The sequence below is a fragment of the Colletotrichum abscissum genome, assembly GCF_030869225.1.
Source record: "Colletotrichum abscissum strain IMI 504890 chromosome Unknown Scaffold_8.1, whole genome shotgun sequence".
Lineage (NCBI taxonomy): Eukaryota > Fungi > Ascomycota > Sordariomycetes > Glomerellales > Glomerellaceae > Colletotrichum > Colletotrichum abscissum.
In genome coordinates, this window is record NW_026850525.1 from 543,088 (window position 1) to 568,301 (window position 25,214).

The 25,214-nt window shown below is 52.4% G+C and overlaps 8 protein-coding genes across 8 annotated transcripts; 3 read left to right on the top strand and 5 right to left on the bottom strand.

The window, feature by feature from the left end:
* Positions 1-737: 737 nt before the first annotated feature.
* Positions 738-3,010, bottom strand: CABS01_04195 (uncharacterized protein; the record flags this gene model as incomplete). The annotated part of the gene is made up of 5 exons (XM_060537566.1): positions 738-929; positions 990-1,758; positions 1,828-1,978; positions 2,072-2,607; positions 2,715-3,010. The coding sequence occupies 5 exons, from the start codon at positions 3,008-3,010 to the stop codon at positions 738-740; spliced, it is 1,944 nt and encodes a 647-aa protein (XP_060390411.1).
* A 659-nt stretch (positions 3,011-3,669) lies between these two features.
* On the bottom strand, positions 3,670-6,371 carry CABS01_04196 (beta-glucosidase; the record flags this gene model as incomplete). Its single annotated transcript, XM_060537567.1, has 3 exons — positions 3,670-4,305; positions 4,368-6,262; positions 6,311-6,371. The coding sequence occupies 3 exons, from the start codon at positions 6,369-6,371 to the stop codon at positions 3,670-3,672; spliced, it is 2,592 nt and encodes an 863-aa protein (XP_060390412.1).
* A 697-nt stretch (positions 6,372-7,068) lies between these two features.
* On the top strand, positions 7,069-7,362 carry CABS01_04197 (uncharacterized protein; the record flags this gene model as incomplete). The annotated part of the gene is made up of 1 exon (XM_060537568.1): positions 7,069-7,362. The coding sequence occupies one exon, from the start codon at positions 7,069-7,071 to the stop codon at positions 7,360-7,362; it is 294 nt and encodes a 97-aa protein (XP_060390413.1).
* Positions 7,363-7,510: 148 nt separating this feature from the next.
* On the top strand, positions 7,511-11,251 carry CABS01_04198 (sugar transporter; the record flags this gene model as incomplete). Its single annotated transcript, XM_060537569.1, has 6 exons — positions 7,511-7,622; positions 7,680-8,471; positions 8,601-8,877; positions 8,973-9,342; positions 9,843-10,916; positions 11,234-11,251. 6 exons carry the CDS (start codon positions 7,511-7,513, stop codon positions 11,249-11,251), a joined length of 2,643 nt encoding a protein of 880 aa, XP_060390414.1.
* A 492-nt stretch (positions 11,252-11,743) lies between these two features.
* CABS01_04199 (uncharacterized protein) lies at positions 11,744-12,692 on the bottom strand (the record flags this gene model as incomplete). Its single annotated transcript, XM_060537570.1, has 2 exons — positions 11,744-12,097; positions 12,165-12,692. Coding segments are annotated over 2 exons (882 nt in total), but the record flags the coding sequence as incomplete, so codon positions are not given.
* Positions 12,693-13,415: 723 nt separating this feature from the next.
* CABS01_04200 (uncharacterized protein) lies at positions 13,416-18,741 on the top strand (the record flags this gene model as incomplete). Its single annotated transcript, XM_060537571.1, has 12 exons — positions 13,416-13,595; positions 13,694-13,733; positions 13,828-14,051; positions 14,131-14,378; positions 14,443-14,573; positions 14,651-14,958; positions 15,236-15,486; positions 16,055-16,281; positions 17,748-17,841; positions 18,017-18,239; positions 18,311-18,374; positions 18,437-18,741. The coding sequence occupies 12 exons, from the start codon at positions 13,416-13,418 to the stop codon at positions 18,739-18,741; spliced, it is 2,295 nt and encodes a 764-aa protein (XP_060390416.1).
* A 1,082-nt stretch (positions 18,742-19,823) lies between these two features.
* Positions 19,824-20,696, bottom strand: CABS01_04201 (uncharacterized protein; the record flags this gene model as incomplete). Its single annotated transcript, XM_060537572.1, has 1 exon — positions 19,824-20,696. One exon carries the CDS (start codon positions 20,694-20,696, stop codon positions 19,824-19,826), a length of 873 nt encoding a protein of 290 aa, XP_060390417.1.
* A 1,171-nt stretch (positions 20,697-21,867) lies between these two features.
* On the bottom strand, positions 21,868-24,387 carry CABS01_04202 (PA domain-containing protein; the record flags this gene model as incomplete). Its single annotated transcript, XM_060537573.1, has 3 exons — positions 21,868-22,662; positions 22,736-23,302; positions 23,374-24,387. 3 exons carry the CDS (start codon positions 24,385-24,387, stop codon positions 21,868-21,870), a joined length of 2,376 nt encoding a protein of 791 aa, XP_060390418.1.
* Positions 24,388-25,214: the final 827 nt, after the last annotated feature.

Sequence of the window (25,214 nt, forward strand, 5' to 3'; positions counted from 1 at the left end):
AACTTGGGGAAAAGGAAAAATTCCCTTCAAAGTTTCGTACTTCCCAGGCTTTCAACCCAAGTCCTCGATTGCACTCAGAAACTTTCCACTTTCATTGTATGATTTGTTTCGAGCATACTCTCGCGCCTTTGTTCCGAGCAAAGCTGTGGCGCCAAGCTGGCAAACCGCCCACCACAACAAACATTGCTTCCACCTGGGCTCCCGGAAACTCGAGCAAACACGGGGGAAACAGGGAGACACGCAAGATAGACCCGCAACCGAGCGGTTTCCGGCGCAACCCAGGACCCGTAACTCAGTTGGTTAGAGTGTGATGCTTATACTTCGTGATCACCACGACAGTATGCTTCTTCAAAGTCGAGAGTTCGAACCTCTCCGGGTTCAAATCTTTTGATTGTTTTGCCTTTATTCAAGACATACTCACTCCTTGTGAATGGACTATTTACTTTTGGCCTCAAGGAACCGTGCCGGCAAGTTTTGGGCCTGTTTTGCTGCGTTGAAGGTGTCGCGATGCACCACGCAACACTGTAAGCCGCCAAGGTACTGTCGCTTGAGGAAGCCAACTACCAGTGACGCATAACATCACCACATATGATCTGATCACTTCAATACGATTCTGCTTTGAAACAGGATTAATGCCGTTTATATGCGACCCTCATTGGTAATTCGTGGCAGCGTTCCATAATCCGACACAGTCATCATTTTGACTTGTCGATGCCGAAATACTGTAGACCACCCTGTCATATTGCAGGCTCCCGGTCTATGTCGATCCAGCTTTTAAGACTATTCGTGTTCACAATTTCACTTCGATCGAGCCGTGATAATGCGCGAGTGAAGTCCCGCATGTACTCCACCGCACGACGGGCAGGCCGTTCATGGGCTTCGAACGGACAGTTGAGTAGTGTTACAGCCACATCGCGGACCTTGTACGCCTGGAGAGATGTGATTAGAGACTGAACTTTGCACAAGCTGGGATCGAGCGTTGAGCATACCAGGTAGAGTCCGTTTGGTTCCAGGTGAACATATGGAATACTGTGTAGCAAGTGCAGCATTTGACGGCAAATGTCCTCACGCTCGGCCCAGTTCGCTTTCAGGGCGGTCGACACTTCCTCACGTCCAGTTGTCGAGGGGTTGGCAATCGCGCTCTCTTGGGTGACACCGTCGACTTGTTCCAGCAGCAAGCTCTGCAACCACAGATGCGTGACATGGATGTTAGCTCTCATGATCTCGGCTTGGCCCTGAAGCACTTGTGAGTAGGATCCGGCCTCCGGAACACGGCTATAGTCTGCCGGGCTGCCATAGCTCGACGCGGCAGCTGTAGCTCTTTCATCGTCAAACCGCGGCGTGCTGGGGGCCGCATCGGTACCCCTATCGTTGGAAGCCCATTGCCGCATGGGGCCCGGAACGTCGTCGAGCATGTATCTCATCTCTTGGAGAAGATCGCGCATGCGTGCGAGACGGGCGGCGGGGGTGCGACGGAGCTCACACTCGCAGCCCAATGTGGCTATGGCTTCTTGGAGACCCTTGTGGAAGACCCGTGAATGGATGATGAAGCCGCTGGTGAGTGTGAACATGGCTCGGGGTTCCTGCGCATGTGCGGATGGTGTTCCATGCGATGCCATTGGAGAGACGGGGTCTAGGATCCTGTCTCTGAAGATATGTTCATCGTCGATGTCGAGGGGCATGAGAGCGTCGTAGTTGACCTCGCGTAGCTCACCAGGCCCAAAGTATGTCAGCCGTTCCCAGCGTCCTGCTTGAACTCTGGTATGCCTGGTAGTTGTTAGTCTTTCATGATCGAAGTGGTATACTAGGGATGAGACTTTGGCTTACGCGTAGCCATAGAAGAGCATCCAGAAGGCCTTCTTCCGTAACTGGGTCTCGATGCAGTTGAGACCCTCATACTCGGAAATACGATGCAGCCCAAGAAGTCGCGAAACTTGCAAGTACTCCACATCGAACATCCGGCTCCGGTTGACCTGACCTGTTTGAAAGCAGGCGACGGAAAGGACATAACACACTGCCCATTTCCGATGGTTAATGTGATCCCAGTAGTTTGCAGTCCGTTGTCGAGTACATATCTCCGCGCAACAATTGATCATTGCAGTTCTATTTTCAAAGCGCATCGCAGCTTCGGGGTCAACTGCCCTATAGTCGCGGAAGCGCGACGGCAACAACCCGACAGTGAGCGCGGCTAAACTCATGAGGACAGCAAAGAAGTCCGGATCGGTTATGTCCCGATTTGTGGCCAGATCATGACGGAAACTGGGCCGATGAACCACAGGCACCAGCGGGTAGACCAAGTCGAGGTAATCTGCCATCAAGATGTGTATAAGTGCTCTTGAGCACAACTCATCTGTTGGGAACCCAACGCCGGCTACCGAGGGCGATTCCGTCTGGGCCGGGGCTGCGGCACGCGGAGATGGGCCATGAAGGGCAGAATGAGGCGGGCCATAGGGAGACCTGGCTTGTGAAGGTCTTGATGGAGGAGTCTGACCTGACAAGACGAGGACAGGCTCAATGCTCACTGCAGGCTCAGGAACGTGTTGAGATTGCTGCTCGACAGTCTCTACATGATGAGTCTCCGCTTCAATGGGAAGCTCACTCTCGCTCCTATCAGACATTGATGGGAGACGTTTCCTGCCAAGCCAGTAAGTGAGTGACTCTGGGTAGAATTTGCACACAGAACGAAAACCCCCTGCTACCCCGGATCTTCATACCTTCGTTTAGGTCCCCGCGGCCTCGTGGGCACCAGGAAGCTGCATGGTATGCCGAGTCTGCAGCAATCACGACACTGCGTCGGAGACGGCCCCTCAGCATGGGGCGAAGACCCGTCAAAGTGGCATTTTCTCCTCCGAGCACGACAAGCGTCGCACGCTCTGCTGGCGATGCTCGATCTCACCGCTGCCGTCGACGATAAGCCTGTAGTCTCGTCTGGCGTTTTGCTAGCAGCCCTTCGAATCGCAGTTGGCGAGACGCTGACGGACGCAGCCTGAGTGCTCGAGCGACGGCGCATGCTGGTGGAATTCGGACCGATAGGGATGGTGGTGCCGCACCCATCCTGCCGGGATTTCTGGAAAACGTGGAGAGGGAAAATGAGGGGGAGAAATGTGAAGAATGCGGAGAAATGGGATGAAAGGGGGTTGACATGCTCCCTTTTAGTGTTATTTGATCCCAACGCTAATTCATGGTAAATGGGACTTGATGGAGGCGCGTTGTGGCCCCGGCCGATAAATCCCGGGGTCCCCAGCGGATTTCCCACTCTCGAATGGGGTTAGACATGGGATGGCAGCTTTGCGCGTGATCGGAAGATGTTTTACCACCAGGGATGACTCGGGCAACGCCCGAAGTTTGTTGATGGGTGATCGCGGCGAAAGGCCGACAATTTCTGAGATTAGATCCGTCAAGTGGGATGGCACGACTCAAATTAGCAGACGGAGGTTCTCGAGTGGAACCTTCAACGTGAAGTTCTACGAAGAAATCTGCAAATCACCAAGATTACTCAGAAGGCACATCCCCCTGCCAACTGCTTTGATCGTCACCAGTTATATTCAACATTGAAATGTGCTCTCATGAGCAGAACATGCGTTATGAGGCGTTTCTAATCATCGTCTCAACGCACGATGTCTAACATCCCATCCACTTATGTACAAATGCATATCTAAGTCTATTCGTCTACGCCCGCAATCCCTTCCATGTCCTCGACTTCTCCACCTTGACTGTCTTCTCGAGGAACTCTCCACGGCTGCTGGTTCCCACGAGAATGCCGTAAGAGCCGGCATCGCTACGCCAACAGTCTTCCATCTCGCTCCAGTAGCTCGTCGCACGCAGAACATCCAAAGAGATCTCTGCCGTGGCGCTGGCTCCAGCTTCCAGCGTGACCTTTGCGAAGCCCTTCATCTCCTTCTTGGGACGGGTTATGGTATCGCGAGTTGTGCTGGTCAATGGCGTGCGCGCCGCCGGTGTGACGTAGACCTGAACGACCTCAGAGCCGGCACGAGAGCCAGTGTTGGCAATCTTGACGCGGACGGTGAGGCTATCCGCCTCTTGAACCGTGATTGTGTTGTTGCCATTGGCGTGGCCATTCGTCTGGGCCGACGCATCAGACACCTCGAGATCGGAAACCTCGAATGTCGTGTAGGAAAGGCCATGTCCGAAGGGGAACAGGGGCTCAATGTCGAGCGTGTCATACCAGCGGTAGCCGACGTAAACATCTTCACTATACAAGCAACGGCCATTATCTGAGCGGAAGCTTAGTGCTGCGGGGTTGTCTTGTACTCGGCGCGGCATTGTAAGGGGAAGCTTTCCGGCCTGCGATGTAGCTTGTTAGTAGGGTAACTTCACGCTCTCCGATAGTACCTGAGATGACTTACCGGGTTGACCTCTCCAAAGAGTACATCCGCAATGCCGTTACCAGACTCGTTGCCACCAAACCAAGCATGCAGGACGGCACCGGCCTGGTCGATCCAAGGCATGGAGACCGGCGTACCGCTCTGAACAACAACAGCCGTGTTAGGGTTCGCCGCCAGCACAGCAGCAACAAGCTCGTCGGTGCCAGGAGGCAGAGCCATCGTCGTCCGATCGAATCCTTCAGACTCCCACTCGCCGCTCAGACCGGTGCACACAACTACCTGGTCGACACTCTTGGCGACCTCCACGGCCTCTTGGATCGCGGTAGCAGGCTCGAGCTTAGGGCAGCCGCTGAAGCGGACGCCGCCCTGGCCAAAGTCAACGGTGCCGGAGGCCTTGACCTTGCTGGTGGCCGAGCAGCCGAAGCGCACCAAGACGCGGTAGCTTCGTCCAGCATCCAGGTGCATGGTGCCCGTCTCCTCGACCGTTCCGCAGCCGAGAAAACTGCTGCCCAGGCGCTGGTTCTCCACGTTGGAGACAACCAGTTTACCGTCGATGAAGAGTTCACCGGTGCCATGAACTGACAGGCCAAAGTCCCACTCTCCTGATCGCCCGGGGACGAGGGTGCCCTCAGTCTCGGCCCACCAGATGGGGTTGAGGTCGGCGTTCTCGTAGTCGACGAACCAGATGTTGGCATCGTCGAGGACGCGCTCCTCAAGGGGTGTCCGACTGTCGGCTGAGCTGGCGGTGTCCTTGGGTGGGGGGTCGTTGTAGATGCGGAGCACGAAACCCCTTTGTTTTCCGTTTGGTGTTCTGAGAGCCTTGCCAAGGAGAGGCAGAGACTGATGACCGTAGGCACCTTGTGAGAAAACGACGTCGCTTGCGAGGGACTTGACGCCCTCCAGAGGAGTGACGGTGTTATAGGCTCTGAGTCCGGCGCTACCACCGCCGCAGTAGGTCGCGATGTTCGCGTTGGGCCCGATGACGGCGATCTTCTTGTTCTTGTCAAAAGGAAGGATGCTTCTCTCATTCTTCAGGAGTACCAAGGACTTGGCGGCTGCTTCGCGTAGGAGCGCAATGTGCTCTGGTGTGTTCGCCTCGGTTTCCGGGGCGTTGGGTGGGATGGAGGTGTTCTCGAGGCCCTGCTTGACCAGCTTCAGGACGTTTCGCACCGCCGAGTCGAGCTCTGATCGCTTAACCTTGTTAGACATGATGGCGTGGGAGAGAGCTCCGGCGCGCCATCTGCTAGGGCCCGGCATCTCGAGGTCGAGGCCTGCCTTGATGGCCTCAGATGTGCTGTAGGTTCCGAACCAGTCGCTCATGACCAGTCCGTCCCATTTCCACTCGTCGCGCAGGATGTCCTGCAAAATCTTCTTGTTCTCCGCCGCATGGACACCGTTGACCTGGTTGTAGGCGGTCATGATCGCGCGGGGCTTGCCCATCTCAATGGCGATCATGAAGGGAAGCAGGTAGATCTCGCGCATGGCACGGTCGGTCACAATGGCGTTGACGGCCATACGCTCGCTTTCGAGATCGTTGCACACAAAGTGCTTCAGCGTGGCTGAAACGCCTGACTCTTGGACTCCATTAACGTAGTTGCCGGCGAGGATGCCAGATAGTACCGGATCCTCGGAGTAGGACTCGAAACCACGTCCGCCCAGGGGCCCACGCTGGGTGTTGATTGTAGGGCCAAGCAGGACGTGGGCGCCCTTTGCGTGGGCTTCATCTGACAGCAGTCGGCCGAGCCTTTGGACCAGCTCGACATCGAATGTTGCGCCGATGGCAGTTCCGCACGGAAGGCACGCGGAAGGGGTGCTGTCGAAGAAATGTGTACCGCGAACGCCGTTGGGGCCGTCAGAGAGACGGATTGGCTTGATTCCCAAGCGCTCGACTGTTGCCGTGTGCCACCAGCCAACGCCTTTTTTTAGTTAGAATTGAGTTCGAGTGGTGGTTTTTGGTAACTGACCAGCCGTGAGTGAGATCTTCTCCTCCAGCGTGAGCTGTTCAAGAAGTGCTTCGACGTCCATGATGAAACGTGTGACAGGAAGCTGGTCTTGGGAAACAGTTCAGACGGCGAAGAGACAGGTAAATTCCAACAACAAGATCCGAAATGTGTCTGAAGAAGAACCAAATAGACACCAGCAATCGATCAAGGGAGAAATTGAGCCGATTGACGGGCGCTTCTCTTTAATCGGAGAGTCCGGAGCCAACGCGGGGAGTCCCAAGTCTCCAGCATGGTCTCTGTGTCTCCCCTCGACCGCGGGGTTCTGATCCACACGTCGGGCATAAAGAATCGCATTCCGAAAGCCATGACGTAGTCACACTTGAATCAATGAGTATTCTAGGTCTTTACTGTCCACTTTACTGCTTCAGAGTCGCGTGGATGGTGAGCCGACGCGCCGGAAATCTGGTAACGATGGGGAAACGGTTTCGAAGGCGGAGAAATAGAAAAAATGGTCTGAAAGCCGGCCTCAACTGCCACGGCTTAGTGGGGTGAGGCACAGGGCAGTATTTGGTCTAAGCAGATTCAGCTATGGAAAAGCCAACGCCAGCCAAGAACACATTTCTCCGCCTCAGTGTTGGCCCCCTTAGTCTCCTGACTCTTGAAGACCTCAACTCTGACTATTCCCGTCACATCAAAGCATGAACTGACTCAATTCTCCGCCCCCGTGTCCTCCTTTCTCCAGACCAACCTTACGACTACTTCGTAAACCACTTTTACCAATGTTTGTCAAGTGGGTCGTATGGGCCCCCGCGACGGCCTGCATTGGAAGCGTTTTCTCCATGGGGCGTAACACTGGAGAGTTCTGGCCCCTCCCCAATCCCCCATCCGACCCAAATCTGTGTTCCGGACGAACACGCGACGACCGGGGCATCAGGATGCCATGCTCCACCTCCTCGGTTTTTTTTTTGTACGCAAACCGCAAGCCAAATTCCGACTTGTTTCCCCTGTTGTCACTTGTGAAGGGAGCATCGATTGTATATAGACCTTGCCTTCTTCCCCCCTGGACTGTGTGATGTGACCTTGCTTCACGGCGCTCGCAGGCTCTAAAGAGTCCAGACAACTTGACGACAACATCTTTGAGAGTTCCTCTTTGGATCCGGAAACTTCTGTCTCTAATCCTTTTGCCAGCCTCTCTTGCGACCCTGATAACCCAACGTCATCATGGGTAAACCTGTCGAGGACCTGGCCGTGATCCCAGGCGATGACCTCCCTTGGTGGAAGCACGCCCACTTGCGGAAGCTCAATTTCATCACCTTATCTATGGTGTTGTTCTGTGTGTAAACTCGGCTCAACAAACAGTGACCTGTTGTAGCTAACTTTGACTTCCCAGCTTCTGCCAATGGTTACGATGGATCCATCATGGGCGGTCTCCTTGCCCTTCCTCGATGGAACGCCTTTACGCACAACCCCTCCGGCGCATACCTTGGTTGGATCACAGGTATCTACTGGCTCGGAAACGGTATCGCCTTCCCCATCGCCGCCATATGCTCCAACCGTTGGGGTCGCAAGCCTGGCATCTACGTCGGATACTTATTCCTGATTCTCGGTGTCGTCATGCAAACGGCAGCCCAAAACGAAGCGACCTTCACCTACTCCCGTCTCTTCATCGGTATCGCCGCCTCGTGGCTCGGAAACTCGGCTCCTCTCTTGATTAACGAGATCGCCCACCCGAAGCAACGATCCATCGCCAATGCCCTATTCATGGTCGGCTGGTACTTTGGCGGTACGCTCTGCGGTTGGGTCACTTTTGCCTGCCGTGACATTGCCTCGGACTGGTGCTGGCGTATTCCCGTCGTTCTCCAGATTGTCCTTCCCTTCGTTGCTTTGCCCGGCTTCCTCTTATCGCCTGAGAGTCCTCGTTGGCTGATTAGTGTTGGACGCGTCGAGGAGGCCACCGAGATTCTGGCCACTCACCACGCAGGTGGTAACAGAAACGATCCCTTGGTAACCTACCAGGTTGTTGAGATCCAGGCCACCATTACCGCAGAAAAGGAGGCTTCTTCCAGCGCTTCGTATATGGATATGATCAAGACACCAGGAAACCGTCATCGCCTCTTTATCTCTGTTACTCTCGGTATCTACGCCCAATGGGCTGGTAATGGCGTCGTGTCATACTATCTCCGTGAGTTTTGATCGATAGCATCGCATTCCTTGTCTCGATAGCTAACATCTGCCTAGCTCGTACGATATTTTACCCTAAAGACACCTTTCTATAGGTTGTGTCCATCTGGCTTTGCTAACATCTGTCTAGTCATCCTAAACTCGATTGGAGTCACATCAGTCACGAACCAGACCTTGATTTCGGCTTGCCTGAACGTCTGGAACCTGTTGTGGGCAATCGCTGCCGCCACCAGCGTCGACAAGCTGGGTCGCCGTTTCCTGTTCTTGACTTCTGCCAGCGTCATGTTGGTGAGCTTCATCATCATTACTGGCCTCAGTGGTTCTTTCGCCACGACCCAGTCATCGGCCATCGGATCCTCGGTCATCCCATTCTTGTTCATCTTCTTTGCTGGATACGACATCGCCATGTAAGTTTATGTCTTCTGAGCCCATATAGAGCCAATCTCGAACTCGCGAGAATTGGGCGTTCTTGTCAAGAGAACACTCACTTACATGACACTAGGACTCCCTTCCTCACGGCCTACCCTTGCGAGATTTGGCAGTTCAGCCTCCGATCCCGAGGTCTCACCGTCACCTGGTGCTCAACCGTCATCGCTATCTTCATCAACACTTTTGTGAACCCCATTGCACTGGAGGCTATTCACTGGAAGTACTACATTGTATTCATCGTGATGCTCGCTCTCCTTTGGATCACCGTCTTCTTCGCCTACCCCGAGACTCGCGGACACACTCTGGAGCAAATGGCTGTCATCTTTGACGGTGATGATGCTGCGGTGCCTCCTGCGGCTGCTGTGAGTGAGAAGACTGAGGCTTTGGTCACTCATGGAGATGATGAGGATAAGAGACAGTACCAGAGCGATGCTGAACACAGAGTTTGAGGCATTGCAATTCGCAAAGCAAGGAGCGTTGAAACTTCAAAGTGAATACCCATGTCGCATTTAGTATAGTAATAGTACTATGTAATGCATCTAATGAGTGTTATCCCCTGAAATTGGTTCCTGATGCAAGTTCGATGTTGGGTTCCCGGCCCATGTTCTGATATCAACCCTGTTGAAGAGTAGAGACCAAGTAGCTGTGACAGTCAGAAATAATGGAGAACACACAAGCTATCGTGCCAATTATGGTAAGTGACTATTGGCTTGGATGCAGCGTGACAAGCGACGCTATTGGTGCACCATGCATGTTACCTGCATGACTAGGATTCACGACACTCAGCTGGGTCCTCAAAGTCAAGCACCCGGCCCAAGCAGCATAACCGTTGATTATCGTACGTGTTCCGCCTACTTTTCAGTCCGCTCTGCTGCTCTTTGGCAGGGAGCTCCACGACGAGCACGATATCTGAAGCGGACTTGCAGGTCACCAAGAATTCCAGGTAGCAGGTTCACCACGCAGCATGTCCATCCGGCTCATCGATACGGAGACTCTCCGGTTGAGGCTCTTTACCGCCAGTTTAGCGCCAGCTTATGCTATTCTCTCGCATACATGGGGCGAAAATGAGGAGATCAGCTTCCAGGAATTCACGCAAATTAGTGAAACGCCAGATCACAAGGCATCGCGGAAGTCTGGCTATGAGAAGATCGTCGCAACATGCCGCGAAGCCAAGGCCAACGGCATGGCGTACGCATGGATCGATACCTGCTGCATTGACAAGACGAGTAGCGCCGAGCTTGGCGAGGCGATCAACTCCATGTTCGGCTGGTATCGTGATGCCGAAGTATGCTACGCCTTCCTCTCAGACTGGCCAGCTGCCGGTGACGACGGTGAGTCTACCGACGATGCGTTGAAGGACTGCAGATGGTTCACCCGCGGCTGGTGTCTCCAGGAACTCATTGCGCCAAGAGTTCTCCGATTTTACGACGCGAAGTGGAACTTCCGAGGACACAGATCAGACTTCAGGGCCGCCATCTCTAGCATCACGCGGGTGGACGCGGACGTACTAGGGGACTGCACACTCCTTGAGTCGAAGCCGGTGGCGCGTAGGATGTCATGGGCATCGAGACGGACTACAACGAGGGTTGAGGATATTGCCTACTGTCTCATTGGAATCTTTGACGTCAACATGCCGATGCTATATGGCGAGGGCGATAGGGCATTCCTTCGTCTGCAGGAGGAGATCATCCGGCGTTCAAACGACATTTCCATATTCTGCCACGCGCCGCTGCGCCCTGAATCAACGACAAGATTTAAAGGGGAAGAAAACATGCCGCAAGATCTTTCAGACCTTCATTTCTGCGACATGCTCGCCAAGTCTCCAGAAGCATTTTCTGAATCCAACAGTATCTCGCGTATTAGAGGGACGTTGCTGGACGGACGAGAGTTTTCCATGACCAATCGCGGGATCCGGTTCGGCCGGCGACGGTTTTTCGAGGTTCCGGAGATCAACTGCCTAGGGATGAAGCTTGACTACGCGGCTTCGCCAAATTGCAAGAACCCAGAGATATTCAATGTTTTTCTTCGGAAAGTGGGCCCGAACCTATTCTCGAGGGTACTGCCTATGGCAGCAAAGTATCGACATACGCGTGTGGAATTGGATGACGCCCGAAGAACTATGGTGGTAGAGGAAGACGCCTGCGTGATCTCTAGAGTGACACCGTCTATTCAGAGGCAGATACAAGAATCCGTCACCAGGAGAGTAGATGTATATCTACAGATATTACAGAATCACGAAGAGCATCTCAAATTGCAAGTCGTGGAGGGCTTCCCCCCAGATCGTTGGGATAGTCTGAACAGAAAGTTCTTAATTCCTAAGGACGCGCCATATAGAACGAGCCTGCGGCTTAGAATAGCCTTGGGACAAAACCACACTGATGTCTATCTCACCTGTGGTATTCCAAGCACCGGCGGAAGGGACGGACGCAAGCAGCCATGGACTGCATTCTCTACCTCTGATTGTAGACAGTTGTGGTATAGCGGCAACTGGGGAGATGATGATGAAAGTGAGATGGCACAAGCAACTGCCCAGTACCTTACAAGCAACATGAAGGCATTACTCAAGGCTCGGATCTGTCAGGAACCTAGGAACGTATGGGGTTCCATGCCATTCACGTGTAAAATCGAGGCTTATCTGGCGCTGTAATTTGGCCGAGGGCAAATTTGACTTCTTTTGCATCTTCAACTTGGGAAGTAGTGAAGTTGACTTGCCGAATGAATACCTGCTGTCTGGTAGCATCGATAAGACAGTCTTCCTGGCATCTAACTCATAGTCCACATGAAGTCATCGGCTACTTGCACGCATCACTACTCACTTTTGACTTGCAAGATGTACTATTCAAACTATCTCAAGCCCTCTGTCTTTGCGACAGCAGTTTTAGCCGCTTGCTGCAGAGCATCCCCAAGGTCCTTAGGCATACTGAGGAACGGTGAGTGGCTCGCCGAAAGGCTAGCCGTGAAAGAGCTGGGAGAAAATTGAGAAGCCATCATGATCTGCAGATCAAGCGGTATGGCTTGGTCATTCTCAGCAAAGATGTAACCCATCTCAAATCCTTCGTTCCAAGGTTCGAAGCTGGATTTGTCTTGAAAGGTCTTGAAAGGCTGAGGACGTAGGGCCTCGACGGCCTCGGCAGCGAGAGCGGGCTCGACATCGGCATAGAATACGGAGATCGGATCGAGAGGTGAGATAAAGCCGTCCTAAGAGGTGAGAGTGATGAGCTAGTGTCTCTGACTTTCCGGAACCTGCATGTGAATGTTGTCCCACCTTGACGTCCCACCATGGCACTGAGCCCGCGCCGTCGAAAAGAGCTGACCCGGCACCAATGGCAAAAGACGTCATGTACACGACCATGAGAACGCCGCCAGTCTTGCTCTGCGCAACTCGATCTTTGTAGTTAAAACCCTCTACCGCGTTCGCAGTAGGGACACCGCCATAGGAATGCGCAACCACGACAACCTCACGCCCGTCGTCGATGAGCTTCTGTAGCTCGGTGCGGACGGCTGCCGTGTCTTGTTCCAATCCCACGTTCACATCGGTGCTACCCACGCCGGCCAGTGTAACTGTTTCAGTACTGAACCCCCGGCCGTGGAGGTCATCGCGCAAGAGGTCAAAAGACCATGGGCGATGCCAGGCGCCCGGTACCAGAAGGAAAGTGGGAGGCGTACGAGAACTCATTGCGTCGTCGATGATGGTTGCGGTCTCAAGAAGTTGATTTAGTTTGAAGAGGGTCCGGCTGAACTTGATGGTGAGTGAGAGAGAGGACTGAGATGAGGAAGCTTGATCGGGCAAGAGACCTTGATCAGGGGAACACCATGTTACTTATTATTTCATTGGACCGGGAATTGAATTTGGAAGGTGTTCAAACCCTGTTTCTTTAGTAGGCGGGATATGAACCAGAGACCGGCGATATTGGGGCGCATTTACGTCCAGACGGGCCCTATTTCGTGGGAATTGAGCTAGGGCACCTGGTAAGTTAGCTTGATTGTGTTGGTTGGTGACTTGAAGTGGATATCGCACGACTCAAGCAAGCTACAGTGACATTCCCAGGGCGGCCCAAAACATGCCATTTTTTCGCACTACGGCCAACTCTTAGGGTCCTTGTCACAATTCCCTCCAAGTCCAATTGGTGATACTTGACGAGTAAGACGAATGCCGACCAGTCGTTATGTGGACCGGTGGGTTGATGTTCCAACGGATAGTGTAATAGGTAATCGGTGGTCCCAGGTTATGCCCGGATCGTGGAGAAATCAATCTCGATTTTGTACCTGGCGGCCCCAGTTTCCGGGCGCAAGAACCAGGGCCAAGAGCCTAGTTCTGTTGCATCTTACTGTTATGAATCGAACCGAGTTATTGGCCAGCATGGAACGGCAAGTCTCGGTTTCCGGCTGGTCACACATAAACATGGCCATTGTCTGGTTCGGGCACCCAAAAAAATGTCTGAAAGTCTAATCTGACAGATGTCTGTTCTTTCTTTTCCAGCCCAGGCACGGAATTCTTCACAGAGCTGGAGGCAAGATGGCCTCTCTGCCAGTTCCGGATGGCATAGATCTCAGCGAGTCCAGAGTTGCTAGCATCATTGGTGCTCTCAGTTGCACGTGGGCACTCGCAGCCATCGCAGTTGCGCTTCGGTTTCTTGCCCGACGAATACAATCCAACAAGCTTTGGTTGGAGGACTGGCTGATAACTGTTTCCTTGGTATGCAACGAAAATCCGTGCCTTTTTGAATTTTTGATTTCTATTTTACGATAAAAGTGCGCGAAAGCAATGCATGTTCGCTGACAATTCAATTTCAGACCGCAGCAGCTGTGCACGTTTTTATAAGCATAGGATACAGTAAGTCAACTCCATGAAGTTCGAAATCACAGTTCAATTGTCAAGAGCCCGAATTCTACTACGTTTCAATACTGGTAATCTGACTCTTTTGTAGTGATACCGAATGGTACCGGTGAACACATTTGGGTAGCGCCAACCTCGGCGACAAGAGCGTGGGCAATTGGACTTTTCGTATCAGAAGTAGCGTACACAGTGACGTTATCAACAGTCAAGTGGTCGACATTGGCGCTCTACTGGCGAATATTCAATGCCCGTAAAAGCATCAGATATTACATCTGGGCTATGGCCGGCATCGTCTTAGCTTGGTTTATTGCTGTTGTATGTTGAAAGACCGCGACTCCGAATGCAGTCTAGGTTTTTGAAGATCTCTGGGGAACTTCACTAACAAAGCTCGCAGATTCTCGTCACGATCTTCCAATGTCTCCCTGTTCATGCCTTCTGGGCACGCTACGACACAGTCAAACCCCTGTCGTCTGATCAATACACATGCGGTGTAGATGTCAAGATGTTCTTCAAGGGAAACTCTATTCCCAATATTATAACGGATGCACTAGTTGTGTTATTACCTATCCCCTATGTGTGGAAGCTACAGCTGCACAAAGCACAGAAGTTTGCCCTTGCAGGTATTTTTGCGCTCGGCACTTTGTGAGTAAATCAGCAGTCTGCAATATCTTTAGGGGAAGCAACAGCTGCTGACGAAGTTGAACAGCGTTACCGTAGTCTCTATGGCCCGGTTAAATGTGATTCTTTCAGTCGACCTCACATCACCGGACATTACCTGGAATTTCATCGACACCATTATCTGGACTAATGTCGAAGCCAACACGGCTATCATCTGCGGTAGGTCCTCTCGTCTCACGGTCAGCCCAGAAACTTTACAATGGGATTCAGCTGATACGTCATTTGCCGAGAACTAGCCTGTCTCCCATGCCTGAAACCGATCCTCAACCTCGCGCTGAATGGCCGACTGAAATCTTCAATCAAACGGAGTGGCCAGAACTCAGGCGGACAATACATACTCAACGACCGTACGAAGCCCAGCACGGCAAATGGAAGCAGTTATCTAGGAGGCTCTGGTACTGGGGCGATGCGAAAGGGGCTCGGCGGCGGCGGTGCCGAGGACGAGCGTCCTTTTACTCGACTGAGTGAACGTGATTCTGAGCCAAGTATTGATGTCGCAAACGATGACGGTGGCAGTGGGCATGAAAGTTTGAGCAAAGGGAGAGTGATTATAGATACTCAAGGTGCAAGCGGGAAACCAGCTCCATAATTATCATCGCACTCAGCTTCAATTAGCTTCAATCGACATTTTTGGTGAAAGTTTGCATAGCAAGTCTGGTTTCTGAAAGAAATCTTCTCACGTGTAAGGCGAAGTGCTCAATTACAACGTAAGCCCGACGAACTCCATTTGGTCTGGTGGGTTCGATCTCATCCCCTCATCCCCATGCCCCCTGGATGCAGGGCATTGGCCGTGATCCTTGCTCTGATGTGAGCCCCAGTAGGATGACCCAATCGAAGTTATCGAACGACAAAAATGTGTGGCAGAAGAGCTTGCCGGCGAGGCAATCGCTTTAGAAGCAGTCCTTAGAGTTTCACCGACGACTGCAGATAATGAGAATGCTGCTGCACCAGCAGTACCAGTAGCACCGGCATCGCTGGCTGCTGCGTCGTCACCAGCTCCTGCCGCCCTAACTGTGGCTGTAGAGGATCCGGACCCATCCACTGATGGCTACGAGAGCGGTGGCGATAGCAGGTCCAATACCACGACTTCGCTATTTTCAAGCGTTCGTGACTATGAATGGGGAAGAAAAGCGCCGCTACCACAAGTTCAAGCAAGGCCGTTGCCTATGGCCAAATGATGAATCCGAGCAAGATCGCGAGGATACGAAGCACGCTTTGGTAGTTCACATCTGCGATGGGGATCTGCATAGCGCGCCTCTTCATAACCCCCCAAAGGTATGACATTGGTACCGGTACTAGCATCTGGGCTATCGGCAGTGTGTAAAGAGACTTGTCTATTAATTTCGAAACGGTATTGGCAGACCAGATGTACAAGTGGGTGACAACTATCCGGAAGCACACGTAATCGGAATTGATTTGAGCCCTATCCAACCCGGCTTTGTGCCGCCAAATGTCAAGTTTTTGGTCGATGATGCTGAGGCGGAGTGGTTGTACCCGGATAACTCGATTGGTTTTATTCACCCGCGGCACATGGCGCCTTTCATCAAGGACTGGCCTAAGCTTTTGCGTCAAGCATACAGATGAGTTTTTACACGGATTATGGAAATAGATGGTAGGGAGAACAGTGCTCACTATAGCAGAGTGTTGAAACCGGCCGGCTGGATCAAGCTGCAAGAGCTGAGATGGAGATTTGCTTGCGATGACGACACGACGACGCCTGACTACGCCCCGTCCAGAATGACAAACCTCATCGAAGAAGGTCTCAGCAAGTTCGGCTCCGAGCTCTACGCATCAGAGACCAACCCGGAACGTCTCAGAGCTGGTGGATTCGTGACGAAAGTTCACAATATCAAAAAGGTGCCTTTGGGTAGGTGGCCCAAAGATGACAACTTGAGAACCATTGGTTTGTATTCTCAGGTGGTTCTGTATGATGGACTGCAAGTTATTACTATGGGTCCTCTGACGAGAGGGCTGTGATGGACTCCAGAGGAAGTCAAAATGCTGCCGATGCAGGTGCGGAAAGACGTTAGAAACTCAGCTTTCCACGCGTGTGTATACTATCACGTTTTATCTGGACAAGAGCCACTGTAAGAAGCTTGAGATTTGGCTCAGGTTTTATGTTCAATAATTAGACTTACGCATGCATACTACCTATTAACTCAATGCTTCATGTATAATATGAAGTCTCCAGATTGACAGAAACATCGACAGTCATAACTAAGGTATTGACCACAACCCTTGGAGTTAGCGTTCGTCGTTAACAAAGCCGCAACTAGAAATTATATATACCTCAAGGCGTCTTATACGCTGCTGACTGGATCAATCCCTTAGCAATATTAGCCTGATCAAAGACTTGCTGAGCAGCTTGAGTGACTTGAACATCTTTTTGAGAATGCGTGAAGAACCACTGCCCGAGGCGCTAAATGAATCACATGCTTGACCTCGCCACTTTGAGGCGAGGTTTTTGATTGATAATGTCCTGATTATACGTGCTTCTCTGCCTTGTTTGAACACAAACACAAGTTGAGTGTAAGTGAAGTCAAGTCTGATTAGAACAAAGTGTCGGCTAAGGTACCCGAAGAAATACTACACATGGTAAAGAGATAAATTCACTCATTATCAGGACGAAACCTAGAGACTGACCAAATCGAAAGGACTACCCACTCAGGGCATATTGTTTCGCTCCTCACTGCCCAGTTCTTGTTAAGAATGCATATACGATGCGTTGTGTTGAAATGCGAATCACAGGTCGCTCCGGTTAGTAAATTGCATCTCCGAAATAACAAGGTGGGTGCTTACACCCTTGCCAAATCTATAGCTCTGCTGGGTCACGTCATGATAGTGCCCGTGTGGAGTGCTGACGCCCTTGTCAGATATGGCGTGGAACGTTGGACCACTCAGACTCAATTTGATTCGCCTTGGCAGGTAGTTCGTCACTCCTTCTCACTACCGGAGTAGGTCTAGACCCGACTTCCCGATCTAAGAAAAGATGAACTGGAATTACGTGCAGACCTCAGGAATATCAGGCATCGCGGAGTTGGCCAATTGTATCACTTTGACATGGGTTGCTTCGCCGTGTTGTAGTTCCTTGGATACCTAGGGTGTCCCCATTTCGATATGAGGGGTTAGATTTAGCCCCCGATCCCAGCATGGTATCAGAGAATCACCTTCGAGTTACATAAGTGGAAAGCTTTTCTCCAAAAAACAGAATTTCCAAGTTGTTCATCAACTCACCGAGTTGACGTTCTACCTCGGATTTATTCGTCAACATCAATCCCAATGTTGACACTATGCCTTCCAAAGCAGCCTTGGACAAGCTGACCTCAGCCACAGAAATTTTCGTGGCGTTCTCTGAAAGCGTCACCGGTAAGATAATCGTTATCACCAGCGTCTCGCCGGAGAGCCTTGGTCTGGCTACTGCTTCTGCGTTTGCTTCGCAGCGTTCGGAATGCCTCACTCTGACCAGTTGATCCCCCGAAAAGGTACAAGCCTCAGTCAGCGTCTTGAAAGCTCTGTACCCAGGAGTTCAATATGATGCACTGATCATGGACCTATCTTCTATAGCATCAGTACACGCTGCCGCTGCTGATTTTATTCAATAGTATCATCCCTGTCGTTGACATTCTCATCAATAACGCGGGTGTCATAGCCCTCCCGGATTTTCAGCTTTCCGAAGATAGCATCGAAATGACGTTTGCCACCAATCACGTCGGCCACTTCCTCTTCACGAACCTCATCCAGTCAAAGATTATCAAGGCAGGAGAGACATCTTCAAAACCTACCAGAATTATCAACGTCAGCTCCTACGGACACCAATCCTCGCCGGTTCGTTTCTCAGACATCAACTTCAGCAAGATTCCAGGGGAGCTTCCCGAAGAAGAACTTCTGATCTTCAGAAGGCCAGCTTCTTGACGGGTCAAGAATGGTCCGAAAAGTCTTACGTTGGTTTCCTGTCATATGGTCAGTCCAAGACGGCCAACATGCTATACTCGATGTCACATCACTTACTCAGACGCTGGAAGCCAAATATGGCATCAGATCCTACGCTATCCATCCCGGCGCAGTCACCACAAACATCAATCGCCACGCCAAATCGGAGGAGATTAAGAAGGCACTCAAGAGGTTGAAGAGGCTTGGATTCGAGACTCCCGCCAAGACACTAGATCAAGGCGCCGATTCCTCGGTCATCTCTGCCGTGGATCCCGACTTACCGAGCATGGACCTTTCGAGCCTTGAGTCGAAGGGCCTTTATATGATTGACTGCGAGCTTGATGACGAGCAGTGCGCTGGATTTGCCAGGAACCTGGAGTATGCTGACAAGATCTGAGCGCTTAGTGAAGAGTTGGTCGGAGAAAAGATTGATATCTAGAAACTTTCCCTACTTCAGGGAGTTTATTTGCGCGACGCGCGTAGCATTAGGTATCATAATCAACTTCTCAAATCACCAGGCGACTCAGGGACATCAACAAATGCTATTTTTGAATTCCGTTCATCTCGTTCCAGGGTACGCAACATTCACATGTGGGGAGAACATCATCTATCAAGGTGGCGGACTCAGCAGAAGCCTATCGAATAATCACTCTATTGATGATGTCATGGCTTGAAAGTTAGGCTGTGTTGTCGCGTCAACCCAATCGTGCACGCGGTCAAACATGAGGTTCTTGGTGTCGCTTGACATAACTTGGTACGCCAGACTAGAATAAATGCTCTTAACGTGAGCTTGACAGCCCACCTACTTTAGCATCAGATTGGACTTACGATAGACTATTTAAGAAGATCTCAAAAATACATAAACATCTTGTTTTCACAACTTTTCAGATTTAAGTAGACGCCATCGAAACTAACCAATGACGATATTTTCAGTTCAGAAAGGCCTCGCGACTATTGCCCACCTGAGGAGAATCATGAATACCACTTCCAACAAACAGGCATGAATCAAGATGGGATATCTGTTGTTCAGTCGGGCGAGAGAGGATGCAACATGTCTGCGGAGCTCCTATGGAAATTTGAGCAGTTTCAACTGAAGAAGGACTTGGCATAGCCTTTGAATAATGTGTACCTAAATAAGGTAGACTCTAACTGAACCCTCTCTTGAAAAAAAGGCGGACTTATATGTACATGATGAAGGGAAGTTGACTCTAGTGAACCGCGAAGACAAATAATACCACCACCGCCGGTGAAAGGCTCAGCTCGTGTACAAACAACTCCAAAACTCCCACTGTCTAGGATGGTATATCTTAACCCTGCCGCTATTCCAATATGTACAAAATGAAAAGAGAATTTGAATTTTAGAAATGCCAAAGGTTGGCTAAAAACAACGCTGTTGCCAAGCTGAAAAGCCGCCACATTTGATGACGGCATTTCAGCCCAGATAGAATGTGTAAGTGTGTGTGGGGCAACGCCGGACCCTCAGACTATTGCCCAAGACGCGGCCAAGATCAACACGAGCGCCGAGGACTTGGTGACAAGGCCGCCGAGCAACTTGGCACTCGCATCGCTGGTCTTGACCGCATTGCAAGATAACGCTGAAAGCTTCCCCTCAGGGTCGGGCCAGGTCCCGTTCTGGCAATTTGCACGAGTGAGCATCGCCGCCTTGACCTGCGTCTCCAGAGCCGCGTCCATCTTGATTTCACAGGCCTCAGACGCGGGCTCCTTGTCCGATACCACGGGGCAGATATCGCCATAGTCGTGACTGTTGCCTGTGATTTGGAAACTGCCTACAAAGTCGGGGCAGGAAGTCGTGTCGACAAGAGAAGGAATCTGTCCGTTGGGGTCGGTTGTGAAGAAGGCGGTGCCGTTGTACGAGACGTCGTAGACTTTTGACGACGGGCCCTCGCCAGTAACGTTCTTTGGACAAGCGCTGAACATGGTCGCCGTGTATCGTAGGCGGAACTCCCGCTGCGTCGCGTTGACCAGGTCTCTCCGGGAAGCGTCGATGATAGTATATGTATCAGCGGTTTTGTTCTTGGCCTCGGTTTGCCAGACGCCTGAGCTGAAGAGCTGCCCCGTATCCGCATCGTTGATATCGGTGTACCCCGTGAGATCCCACTTCACCCAAAAGTTGTAAAAGTTCTTTTCGTCAGACTCTGGCCAGAGCTTTGAGGCGTTTTGAACGGCGAAGACGAAGGGAAAAGGCCAGACGGGCTTGTAGGTGCTGCCATTGCGCGGGAAGATAAGGTCAACCTCCACGGAGGCCGTGGGCGTCGTTGTTATCGTCGCCGCAGAGCTGAAACCCGTAAAAAATGTCAACAGCTGCAGCGAGCGGCTGAGTGAGATGTGCATTGCCAATTCTTTTGATGTGTGATGTGGTTTGTCTTTCAGTTTTCAGAGAGAGTGTAACATGCCGTCGGGAACACAAGTTCAGATAAAGGACCCCAAAACGTGGGAATGTTGTCCTTCGGAAAGTAAATATAGATCGTCCAGGCACCCCGAGTTACCCAAGGGGGCTGATCGTCATTTACATGACATGTCACCACCGGGCTGCGGCACGGCCGCACCGGGGGTGGAAACTGGGGCCAGGGTTACCCAGGATGGGTTGCTGAAGTTTACGAAGACAACCTTTCCGATTTTCCGTGTCAAGAAAACTTAATTGAGAAGCGGAGTGATTATGAGTGGACAAGACCGCCGTGTTTGCGGGTTTTCGAACAAAGATGCAATTTCAAACTAGAGACTCGGCGAGGAGCCTCTGGCGCCATCAGCTAAAGCCCAAAGTACCTAGTTTAGTGTTAAATAACTCGTTTTTGGCTTTTTTATCGCAAAGCTTGGTCACGATATCAAGAGAGTGAGTAAGGCAGAGCTTTTTTATTGGTTGCGATTGCATCACCAGTAAGCCCACACAGGGGTCGCAAGCCACGCGCAGTTAGCGTGTAAGTCGGTGCTCGTATCGGGCGTTCGATATGTCCATCTTACCCTTGACGGTTCGTTCGTTTTGCCCATCCGTCATTTGTCTAAAGCTGATCCCGCGAATCCTTCACTCCGTTGACAGCCTTCACAATACTGGAGTTGATCCTTCAATTATCGCTAGCGCCAAGGCGTACATGGTCTAGTGCTGACCCTACCGAGCAACACGGCCACACTTGATTTGGCCAAGATACGGGACTTTGGCTCGTGTGCCTGGCGGTTTGGCAGAATTCCATTACCAGCCTAGAGCAAAAGAAATCACAAAGTGTTGAATACCAGATTACGTCAATAACGAAGGAGTTTTGGTTTGAGATTAACAAAATGAATTGAGTTTAGCTACAGGCATTGTGCCTGATTGCGGCTCTACAAAGCCCCTCGAGCAATCTTCTCGCTTTTCTCGCTTTTCCCAAAGGCCCACAACTCGAAAAGATAACTCAACCGCCCACAAGACTACTTCCTCCAGATTAAAGAAAACATATGAACAAAGAAAGCTAAAGAGGCTTCGACGAACGTTCTGCAACGGCGCGACAATAATGTCTCACGTCTCCAGGCATTAAGCGGCATCTGGAGCCGGAATGCCCCACACAAACGACAGTGCGCTGCCCACAACGTGGGTTCCGTCAGACCACACGAGTCTGCCCCAGGAAGTAGCGTCGGCGGTGGGCGGGGAGCTCATCGTGACAGTCAGCTCGAACGTCTTCTTCTCTCCAGCCGCCTCAAAAGTGAGAGTCTCGGGCGTCACAGAGGCCTTGACCAAGTCAGCGTCGTTGAGAGAAATGTCGGCCTTGTACGTGCCGGCACCTCCGACGTTGGTCACGGTGCGCTTGAAGGTGGCGGTGTAGGATCCGCCGGAAGCAGCAGCGCTATCGTACAGGGCAGAGAAGGACGGGTAGTTGAGGTCGTAGACGCTGTAGGTCTGGTTGGACGCGCAGGTGAAGTTGCTCCTGGTGATGGCGGTCGTGAAGGCGACGGTCGAGTTGACGGCGCAGAGCCAAGGGAGGTAGTCAGTGGGTGCGATGTCGTAAACGAGACCCGGGTTCAGGGCGGCGACGGGGTCCACGTGGCCGTTTCCGTAGAGGAACGGAGTCGCGGCCTTGGAGTCGGAGGAGTCCAGCAGGGGGGTCTTGGCGCCCTTGGTGTTGGTGTAGGCGGTTGTCATCATGGCTGAGCGGATGGCGGCCGGGCTCCATTCCGGACGGCGGGCCATGATCCAGGTTGCAAGACCGCTCAGGTGAGGGCACGACATGCTCGTACCTGAGATGACGTTCTGGTCGACCTTGCGGGTATCAATATCAAGACCGGTAGGTCCAGTGCCGGCCCAGGCTGCCAGGATGGAAACACCAGGTCCCTGTCATTGTGTTAGTCTATTGACAATCTTACACAGCCTCTCTCTCAACTTGATGTTGTTGCTCGTAACGTACCGTGATATCCGGCTTCAGGAGCTGCGGGACGATGTAGTTCGGGCCGCGCGAGCTGAAAGCTGCCATAAGCGGAGCCGGGACTCCGAGTCTAGTGCCCTCAAAGTCCAAAATAGCCGTGCCATTGCCGGTCTTTGCGTAGGCCTCCACCTCGGCTCCGTCTGAGGCAGTGAGGTGCAGGGCAGGCAGGATATGGGCGTCGGCAATCAGCTCATCACCGTTAGCGGGTGCATTCACGAGGACCATACCGCGACCACCGGCGGCCTTGACGACGCCGCCCTTCTCGGTTCTGCCGTTGTTTCCGCGCACGCAGACGACGACCTTGCCAGCAACCTTGGCGGGGTCAAGGCTGTCTGCTAGGCAAAGGTTGGCGTTGGTGACATTGCCCTTGCCCGCCTGGCTCGCGTGGACGAGGGGGAGGACCTCGCCAGCCTGAAGAGGCGTGATATCCGTGACGGAACCGTTGCTGTAGAGAGAGAAGCCGGTGTAGTTCTTGCCGTTGCCAAGGGTAACATGAGCAGGGAAGTCACGGTCAAGCGTGCTTGCGGCGACGGTCAGAGCCCAAGGGGCCTACGAGATTGTTAAAATACCACACCAATGGAGCAAAGCGAGAAAGGAGAGTTGAGGCGAGAGATACTTACAAGGTTGGAAACAGTGCCTGCTCCCGGACCAGAGTTGCCGGCAGACATGGCGACGAAGATACCCTTCTGGACGGCAGCGAACGCACCGAGTGCTGAACCATCATCCTCGCTGAAGGAGGGCTGATCGGGGCCGAGAGAAAGAGACATGACGTTGACGCCATCCTCAATGGCCTTATCCATAGCCGCGAGGATGTCAGAGTTGAAGCAGCCCTCCTTCCAGCAGACCTTGTACATGGCGACACGGGCGTGCTCGGCCATACCGCGAGCTGTACCGGAGGCCTGGCCGAAAAGGCTAGCGTTCGGCACGGCGGCTCCAGCTGAGGTGGACGAAGTGTGCGTACCATGTCCGTCGTCGTCTCGGGGGGATTGGTACTCTCCGGTCCAGTTGAAGGAGCCGGTGTCGTTGGTGACGGCGGCGACGTACCCCTTGTAAAAGGCCCTCGCGCCAACGAGCTTCTTGTTGCAGCTGGTGGCCGGGAAGTCCTCGCTGATTTCGCACTCGCCCTTCCAGTTGGCAGGGATGGGTGGCATGCCGTCATCCTTGTAGCTGGGGTTCTCGGGCCAGACGCCCGTGTCGAATATGCCAACGATGAGGTTGGACTCTGGGTTGGTGCCGTTGTAGTCGTCTCTCTCGTCCAGATAGCTGCCGACGTCGAGCCCGCGCCCAAGGAGCGAGGCATCGTCGATGCCTAGAAAGTTCGGGGTTCTGCTGGTGTGAAGGCGGTAGGCCTTGTCAAGAGTGACAGACAGGACGTCGTCCCGGTCTCTCAGGGCGTCAGCTTGGCCATCTGTGATCTTGGCGGCGTATCCGTTGACCGTGTTCTCATAGTGGTAGAGCACGTTGGCAGGATCGGCGGAAACGGAGATGAGGGAAGAGTCGAACAGATCTCTGCGTCGGAGACCAGAGGCCCCAGTGTGCTTCATCTGGACGATATACGTCTTGCGAAGCTCAGCACCATAGGCGGCCCCCGCGAAGAGGGTGCCCAAGAGGAGGGTGAGAGAAGTCTTTGCCATTATTGCGGTGTTGTCAACTCAATCTGGAATTGAGTCCTTGGCGTATGAAGGGAATCTTGACGCTGGAGACAAGGCGTCGTTGCATTCCACATGCCAACCGGACAGCTCTATATACTCCAATGTGACATAGCTTCCACGGACGGTGGATTGCTTCCCCATGTCAGGGGCGGAATGAACAATACCGTGGCACCATATCGGCGGGATCTAGCCCTTGAGGGTCTCGCAATCTGCACCAGTAAACTTCTCGTACCTGGCGATCTCGCAAATAAGCGAAGCCGACATGCAGTGACCAGTCCCAGGAACACCATTCGTCTGCACGTGTATCCGTTAACGACCTACCCTTTGCGACCTTAGGGCCGGGATAAGAAAGCTTGAGATAATGTAACCCAGTGGTTCATTGTTGTTCTGATTGGCTAGAGACTCCGCAACTTGCGGCAGTCTACCAACACTCAAATAGAGTGCCAGGCAACCTTAATCCTAGGAACTAATGTTCGTCCGACGTTGCCGACTGTTGAAGATTTGCGCTAATCAACCAAGAAAGTTTAGCATAACGTTGCCCACCCCGGCTGGGAAATTGCCATGTAGCATCCCGCAGAAACCGGTCCATTGTCACACCCGAATCTCGGTGCTTGGTACAAGACCGCAGAGCTCCAGGTGGTAGGACGGGCAATGCAGCCTGGAGTCAATGCATAGGTTCCGTAGGCATACGTGATTTCTAGATGCGGGGGAGTCCTTTTGCTTCACGATCAATCCAATGACGAGCGGGATTTCACTAGCGGCGGTTATTCTGTCGTGTTTTTGGTGACTTTAACACACAAGTCCACTCA